General features: G+C 44.8%; 1 protein-coding gene across 1 annotated transcript; it reads right to left on the bottom strand.

Moving 5' to 3' along the window:
- Positions 1-3,671: 3,671 nt before the first annotated feature.
- LOC139649802 (uncharacterized protein C4orf54-like) lies at positions 3,672-8,246 on the bottom strand. Its single transcript, XM_071526306.1, has one exon. It carries the CDS (start codon positions 8,244-8,246, stop codon positions 3,672-3,674), a length of 4,575 nt encoding a protein of 1,524 aa, XP_071382407.1.
- Positions 8,247-9,038: the final 792 nt, after the last annotated feature.

The raw sequence follows: 9,038 nt of genomic DNA, 5'->3' as shown, positions 1-9,038 counted from the left end.
TCTATTTGCAAATATATAAACTGCAGAGGAACAAGGATTTATACATATAAAATAAATGTATAAATCCTGTTGCAAAAACACTGTTAAACTGTATATTTCATAAGTTATTCTGCTCCAATAGGAATCAAATTGTTTGATCACTTTGCTGTGATTGCATCTTTACACTGATTTGAATAATCTAAACTGTCATTCTGTGAAGTATAGCATCTATGTGGCTGTTATTTATGAGAAATAAAAAGGAAAATTACACTGCCCATATTGTATCCATTGTTCATCTTGTAAATAATTCTGTTGTGTTTTCACAACGGGCTGAGGATTTCATATTTCTGTAATAATGTAAGAAAAAGGATTGTTCCAACTCAGTCAGCATAGGAGAAATTAAATTAAATGACACCAACAAGGAACGAACACATTAATATCCTGAAACGTTATCTTAGTAATTACAGCTTTTATGACAGGTATTAAGAATAACTCAATGCAAAGTGTCGCTGACTGGAATAGTTTCCTGTGACACTTTCCAACCCTGAGAATAAACCATGTAAACAAACTCGTCTCACACTATCAAAATAGCCCGACGGTGTGTAATGCAGAGAAAAAGGAACTCAACTGACTTGCTCCGGGCCACGGTTGAAAACCCTATCTCCCAACAAGCCCAGCCAGAGTTCATCAGAGTCAAGTTACCTGTCGTGAAGCTACTGCGTGTCTATTAACACCGACACACCACCCCAGCAGCCGCCCCGGACTGCTGTATTAGCACCATTTACAACTGCACATCATGAAATAATGGACAACATGATGTAGTACATTAGGCCCTCCACACAAGTCCACATGCCTCTGTTAATGTTAGGCTACTCTAGTCCCAGACGCCATGGTTCCTACATCAACAACCTCGAAATATCAAACTCACAAGGCAGAACTCTGTGAACTCCCTGTGGCTTCACCGTGGAAGTATAGTTGATGATTAATTTCTCATTACAGTTTTTCTCGATTGCTAAGACACGCTTAATGAAACTGGGATCCACTTGATCTTCATCATCACCGTCTTAGCACAGCAGAAGTCTTCTCTTGCAAATGTGTTAACACTTTTTCATTGGTTTAACACATTTTTCACACCCTTTTTCAAAACAGTTAACACAGATCTCATAGAAAGACCCAAAACTCTATTGGATTAACTGTGTTAAACAAAAGGAAAACATCTATTCACAGCTGATAGAAATTACTTGCATAATTATGAATCTCTAATGCACCTGTGTGAAACTCCTTTGCACAACTCTTCAATCAGCAATCAGTCTTTATCCATCTATAAAAGATGCCACCTCTGTGTTGCTATTTGCAAGCATGGATCAAAGAGGCCAAAGGCACGTAAGGAGAGTAAGAGGCCATGGCAGAGGGGCCCGAGGAAGAGGAGTTTGCATGCGTGGTGGAGGAGCCGCAGCAAGAGGATAAAATAGAGCTCAAGTTTCAAATGAAATTCGGGCAACAATTATTGACCATGTCATCAATCATGGCTTGTCCTTTAGAGAGGCTGGACAAAGGGTCCAGCCCAATCTGAGTCGGAGCACTGTGGCATCGGAATGAGAATAGGTAAGTCACAATGTTACTGTATACCACTGTGTATTTCAGCTTTACTGTATCGCCCTGTTGGCAGAACAAACTGTGTAATGCAGTTGTTTCATCAATCCCATTTATGTGACTGTCATAATATCATGCTTTTTGCATTTACTTTATAGAATCCACAGACTACCACACACTGGTGACAGAGGAAAGATCTTTAGTGCTGAACAGGAGGCTGCCATTGTAGATATGGTCGTGGCAAACGATGCGATCAGACTGCGTGAAATCCAGGCAGCAGTAATTGCAGATCAGGGAGCATTTAGAAATATCAGCAGTGTGAGTTTGGCTACTATTGATCAAGTCCTTACACGAAGCCATGTCGAAATGAAGCAGCTGTACAGAGTTCCATTCCAAAGAAACTCTGACATCATGAAGGAGGCAAGACTCCAGTATGTGCAGGTAAGGATTTGTTATTGTAATGCCTTGTCATACCATACAGTTACATGCAACTGGAATAATTAACTTTATGAATTTGCTTTTTTCTTAGAGAATAATGGAGCTTGAAGCTGAAGGGGCACATCACATATTAATTTATATTCAACCTCTCTAAAGTGAGGAGACGTGGGAGGAGCATCATTGGGCAGAGGGCCACTGTTACAGTGCCAGGTCAGAGGGGCGCCAGTATCACCATGTGTGCTGCCATCTCCAATGATGGTGTCCTTTGCCACATACCAACTATCAGCCCATACAATACAGAACGCATATCACATTTCTTGATGCACTGAATGAAAGACTGGTTCCACCCGAAGAGAGAGGGCTGCTGAGGCCTGGCATGACTCTGTATGGCATCATTTGGGACAATGTTGCCTTCCACCGCTCTCGCCCCGTGAATGAATGGTTTGCAGCACAGCCCCGTATGATGATGCAATTCCTCCCTGCATACTGTCCTATTCTGAACCCAATTGAGGAATTCTTCTCTGCTTGGAGATGGAAGGTATATGATCACCGGCCATATGATCAGATGTCCCTCCTGGAGGCAATGAATGCTGGTTGCCTGGTAATAAGTGCAGAGGACTGCTAGGGATGGAAACGCCATGCAAGGAGGTTTTTCCCTCGGCACATTGCAAGGGAAAACATCTAATGCGATGTTGATGAGAACCTGTGGCCTAATCGTCAGGAACGAATGGACTAAATGTGAAGTTCTGAGTATTTCAATTCTTTATATTGTTTTTTGGATATTTCCACCCATAAGTTTCCTTTGGTTGCTTTTAAGTTTATTTTATTTTTATTTTTATTTACAGTATTCAGCATTTCTGAGTTTGAAAAGTATGGAAACAAGACTAGGTCTTGCCTTTTTTGGCACATACTATAACTATGTAAAGTATCAACACATGGCACAGGCATATAGCACAAATTAAGGTTGAACCGGTTGATTTTGATAGCTGTATTTTGTATTTTGTTGTCCATTGTGTAATGATTGATTGAAAGAATAATTTGACCACAAGTTGTGTTGTTTGATGGAAATATTTGCTTTTGTTGCATGCTTTTAATGTTTTGTGAGTGTTAGAGCATTTTGCAAACAAAATGTGTCATTTTGGCCAAAAGTGTCATTTTCAGTTTAGGCCTGTGTGTGAACTGTTTTGAAAATGTAACTTCTGAATGGACAAATGTGTTCAAGCAAATGAGAAAAACTGTAAATGTGAGAATGGATGACTGAAAACTTGCATTACAATGGCCTACACAGTGGTTATTTGTGTAACAAATTGCACCTTAAATTAACTTCAGAACGGACATATTAGTGTAGGCAGGACATTTATATATTCACATCCAATATTCATTTAAAAAAGCAAATACATTTATACTGTATGTCCTACACCTCTTTTTTCCACTTCAGTGAGCATTTGTATTAAACATATTAAACAAATGGAAGTACACTTACAGTCATAGAAAGGGAGAGAGACACTAGTGAAGGGATCAACCGTGCATCTTATGTATCTGGTCAGCTAATAAAGGAATTGTGGGGCAGCATTGTGCATTCCCATATTCAGACAGAAATCTCCATACTGTATGTATATGTGCAAATGCTCATGGTGACTCACGTGTGTATGCCCTCTTGGTTACCGGTGCTCCACTACAAAGCTCATTGTTGTTCCATCAAAGGAGGGAGGGGCAATGATTCTTGGACCTTGTTGCGTTGTGATGCTGATAACCGGCTTCCTCTCTGAGGCCGCTGCACTTGCCCTGGTGGTGACGTGTCCCAAAGTCACAGGTAGCTGCAGCGGCACCGGCGCAGCCTCTCCTGTCGCACTGTAATATGGGCTCTCAGCACCTTCCGCGTCGGTCTCCTGCCCAGAGTGTCTGCCGTGTTTTACTTGTTCCCCACTTGCATCCCCAGAATGACACGCTGGCAGAGTGGGTGAAGGGATGAACCCCGGGTAGATCATATAGGTGGGTGCGTATGCTCCTGGGCTCAGCGCCAAGGGTGACACAGACAGGGGCACGGGGGTAACGGAGGCCACGGGTGAATGGGGCATGGGTACGTCCACGTACTGACCCGTCTCGGGGTCAAACAGCCGCTTGGTGGTGGGCTGTATGGGTGTGTCCACCAGGTAATAGTGTCCTGTAGTGGGGTCCAACAGCATCTTCCGCTGGGTTTGCGGGATCGCCTCTCCGCCAGATGGGGTAGGTGACAGAGTAGGGACAGTGGGGGAGAAGCATAACACCTGTGAGTGTGGCACTGGTGAGTGATGGTAGATGGTTGAAGCTGGGTGCTCAAGTGACGGAGACTCCAGGACCAATGGAGACCTTTTCGAAGACCGGTCAGAGTGCTCAGGTCTCTTGGTGTCACCTGTGTGGGCTTGACTAACGTTAGAATTCACTTCTCTTGGCAGAACCTGCTCTCGATTCAGCAGTTTGATTTCATTTGTGTACCCCAGCCCCGGTATGGTTAAATAGTTCTCAGAGTCAGACTGGGCCTGTGAGGGAAAGGTGGGACTGCTTTGGACCTTTCCCTGGTCCACCTGCCCACGTTTTGGGGGTGCTATTTTCAATGACAGTGGAGCCATGGGAGTCTTGGAGCTCTTCATAGTAGATGGTGTTTGCAACCCAGAGCTTTGTGGAATATTGTTACTGAGAGAACTTATGCTGACACGTGTCTTATTGCTATTCCCAAAATGGAGGACACTTTTGTTACTAAATCTTTTACTTTGCTGTGATTGAGTTTTAAACGTGTCCTCGTTATACGGAACATGTATGATATTGAGAGATCCCTTATCTTCTCGAGGCTTGCACGTTTCTGTCATTGGGGTGTTCATCAGAGATTGAGAAGTCCTGTCAGTGTTTGTTTCAGAGTCAGTTAGTCTACTGCTCCCTGCTGCTGTCCCCAGCTCCTCTGCCCCTTGCTCCTCACGGGCAATAAGTGAAAGCACATGGCTGTCTGTGATGGGCTGCGGAGCTTGGGTTTTACGCTTCCATTCATTCCTGTCGAAAACATAAAGCTGTTCCATTGTTTTGACCGCAGCTTTTAGTTTCTCTAATGCAGCCTGTTTGGGTATTTTAGGCTCATTTCTCCTTTCAACTGCATCACCTGTCAACTTTTCCTGCCTCTGTTTTGCCAATTTGGTTTCAATATTTGGTTCTGATTGGTCAGGAATGAGCTGCTTGGTTAAAACAGGTGCCACTCTGCTAGTTGTGCAATGTGATGGCGTGGTTTCACATTTGGATATTTCAGATGAGATTTTGGGTGATGATCTGCCCGCCTCTACTTGTTTCTGTAATGATGCCTCAGTTGTAGCAGTGTATTGTTTAGCATTGCTATTTGTTTTTACAGAATGGCACTTAATCACAATGGGAGATGGTAATACATGCTTAACTGGTTCCTTCCTGCCCTTATCCTCATGTGTATCAGCTGCTGCAGAATGGGCAGTGGAGCATTTACTATCACTATTATCCAAAGAAACAAAGCGATATGAACTTTTCACCAATTTACGCACATCTCTGACATGATAGATTGGTGTTTGAAACTTGCATTTGTTGTCTCTTATGTCTCTAACTGTGAAGGAAGGAATCTTATCTGATGCAGACAGAACTTGGTATTTGGGGTCACCTGCTGTCTTCAGTGTATTAACAGTGTTATAACTTATTTTAGGTGTTAACAGATTGGCAATATTCAGCGTATAGCCTTTATTTTCTTTCACACTTCTCAGGCGTATCTTTATCTCAGGTGCTTTCCCCCCCTTCTCAATTTCCTCTTTTCCTACCATGTTTTCATTATTGCCCATGTTGACCTCTTTTTCACACTGTGGCACAGTAGGTGTGCCTGTGACAAGTGTGCGACTCGACAGGTCTTCTGCAAAATCCTTCTCTTTTGAAAGGAGCTGGGAGCTTGGGACAAAAAGCTGAGACAGTTTGGTCAACATGCTGCTGGCATCTAATTCTTCCTTTGCTGTGGTTTCTTTTGTGGGTGGTGTGTCACTTACAGCTGTGGGGATTTCAAGCTCCTGTTGAGGCTCTGGCTCACCTTCTTTCCAGGATTTAAATGCACTATTTTGGCTGCGGTTAAGGTGTCCTTTTGGAGGCTCATCGGACTCCTTCTTCTCATTGTGTCCCTTTTCTGATGTTTTTGAGTCATCTAATGCATCGTCAGTTTTCTGCTCTTCTGCTGGCTCACAGGAGCAGGGCCTACTGCCCTCCAGACCTTGATCATCGGCAGAGTTCACAGTGAATCCTGAACTTGTTTCTGAGGTTTGCCTGTGCAAGCCTCTTCCCAGACTCCTTTCTTTCATGCCCTCTTTATCTTTGCACTGAAAGCACGGAGAGTGTGTGGGATACGTGTCGCTAATTTCACCCCTCTCCATTTTGCGCTCCTGCTCAAATTGCATCTTTTTGGAAATTACATTTTTCAGTAGACTTGATGCAAAAATCGCCCTCTTGTGCGTTTCTCCCACACTATCCCCGGCATCAGCGTGTTGATATTGTACCTCACACCCCGACTTTGCCAGCACAGTCCCGGTAACCTCAGCCTTGGACCGCGCATTCTTGGAGCATTTTGGACGCCTTGCCCCTTCAGGTACCCCCGCTTCAACATTGCAGCGGAAATTCAACGTTTCTGTCAGAGTTATAACTTCACCCTGCTGCGGTTGAAACGGACCGGCCAGTTCGATCTTTTTGGTAGAAGAGGATGCTTGTTGAGAATTTGCCATTTTCTTGTTCAGTGCATACATTTTGGCTTGGGGAGCTTTCAGGCTGTTACTAGACTTTCCATGTCTGTTCTTGCTCTCTGCAGCCTTGCTCATTTCCAACGTTGCTTTTGAACTTTTACGCGCAATGACACTCCGTTCCCTTCCCTGCGATATGTTTCCGTAATTTAAATCCACGTAGGCTGACCACTTGTTTAACCCTAGCCCATATTCCGACACCGAGGACTCGCTGGAAGTGCTAAGATTAATGGCATCAAAGTAGGGGCATGCCAAGCTCCGGAAAGACTTCGCGGTTAAATTACGCACCTCCTTATCGGCGTCATCCAGTTCACTAATTGAACTGGACGCACCGCTTGAATACTCGTTAATGTCTTTCCCTCTTAGTTTGGTTGCAAGGTGCTGACGTCCCGGGGCAGGGATGAAATACTGGGCTCTGTCGCACAGGCTCTCCGCTCTAGCGTCAGCGCTCGCAAAAAAGAAGCGGCTCCTGTCTCCCACGTGTTTTCTATGGATGTTGTCACTGTCGTTTACCGCCCGGGAGGAGGTTTTTATCGACAAGTGAATTTGCCCCGCGGGATTCCCACTTTGATTTTTGCACATGCTTTCATCTGAGCTGGCGCATTTGTCCGAGTCACAAAGATCACTCTCCTCCTGCTCGGTGCTGACAACTGCTCCACCAATATTAGACTGCGACTTGCCGCTCTTCACTTTCGCCTGGCTCCTGCCCTCCAGTATCAAAGTCCCCTCCTGCGTTTCGTCGCTTTCGAAAGAGGCGTAATCCACGAACGAGTAAACGAGGTTGTCATCTTCAAAATCCCAACAGGTCCCCCGTCCCAGGTCATAATCTACGTCGTGGTCGAGCTCGGTCAGTTGGATTTCGTGCGTGGTAATATAGTGCGATTCGTCCTCCACCGTGTCAGACTCGCAGTGGTCCGACAGCACCGCGCTGGCGCCGTCATCCGACTCTGTTTTGCTGTTCAAATACATGTCCGTGTATTGTAACTCATCACTCTCACTACACACATGTTCACTGCAATCACTCGGGTCGAGCTCGGTTTGGAGCTGCTTCCCATTTTCGAAGTCCACATTGGCGTTGGGAACTTTTGTCAGCAGCAGCGTTTCCAAGGGAAGCTCACCCGAAACTGGACCCCAGCCGGTCCACTTGCCCTTTGAATGCTCTTCAACAAAGTCCTCTGAAATGAGTTTGTTCTCATTGTCATGGCCTTTACTGCCACCGCCGGGGCCCCCGTCTCTCAAAGTGTCGCATTTGATAACAGCGAGCTGATTGCCCTCGCCAGTAAAAGTCACTTTCACAGTTTTTGCGCCGTCTGATTTCATATCAAGCAAGTTATCCAGCTCCACATAGTTGGATTCGTCGCTTTGTGTCTCGGCGCGGCCCTTGTCCGTGTTGTCCTTGTCCTTGTTCTCTGGGAGCAGCTTCCTGTACAGTCCAGTGTCATCTCGGTAAGTGAGAGTTTTCTCCACTGCTTCCATTTAGTCTGTTCTTACCGTCAGGTGGTCTTTGTTAACGATGTTATCCTGACACAGGACGGAAAACTCTGCAGGCTCGAACGACTGGGAGGACGGAGGGAGAGCAGGGGGAGGAGGGAAAGAGGAGGGAGGGGGCTGAGAGAGAGAGAAAGAGAGAGAGAGAGAGAGAGAGAGAGAGAGAGAGGGAGAGGGAGAGAGAGCGGGGAGTCCCAAGGAATACCCCATGATGATTTCTCTTGTAACTCTCTCTTGAGAGTGTATCTAAAGTTCTAAAGAAGGTTTGGCATTTTCAAAGCTTTAGAAACAAGTTTTTAAAAGTTTGTGAAATAAACACACAATGCCTATAAATCTAACCTCCATTTAAGAGTTGAAAAGCACAAGTTCAGCACCTTTCTAGGAAGAACAGCTCCTCTCCATGCATTCTTTAGGTCCGTTCTCTCAAATCCATTTTTACACATGAAACAACATACTCTATCATGTGCAGTTTTATTACCATTTTTGCTTTTTGTCTGTTCCTTTCAACTGCCTACAATTGTTTGGGGAAAAACTGCAAGTTTACTCATGTTATCCTCAAGATATATTCAATTTTGAATGAAGCCATTCCTTTTGTGTGGTTTAGTAAATTTATCTGTCATTTCTGAGGCCCACTGGTTGTTTTTGAGCTGTGAAAAAAGTGTGATAATAACATCAAGGGGGCATGAAAGAGGTGAATCAGCCCCTGTGCCTGCAGGCCTACATCTGTGACACTCTCAATACGCGTTGACAGCTGAACGTTATTGATTAAATGCGTGGCAC

This window comes from Centroberyx affinis, unplaced genomic scaffold (assembly GCF_046629955.1).
Source record: "Centroberyx affinis isolate AG114_WGS23_722 - 3 ecotype Tasmania unplaced genomic scaffold, CSIRO-AGI_Caff_v1 ptg001396l_1, whole genome shotgun sequence".
NCBI lineage: Eukaryota > Metazoa > Chordata > Actinopteri > Beryciformes > Berycidae > Centroberyx > Centroberyx affinis.
Note: the sequence above shows the minus strand (reverse complement) of the source record. Positions and strands in the feature narration are given on the sequence as shown.

Excerpts from the sequence above, each read along its gene's own strand:
- LOC139649802 (XM_071526306.1), bottom strand. The coding sequence starts at position 8,246 with ATGGAAGCAGTGGAGAAAACTCTCACTTACCGAGATGACACTGGACTG.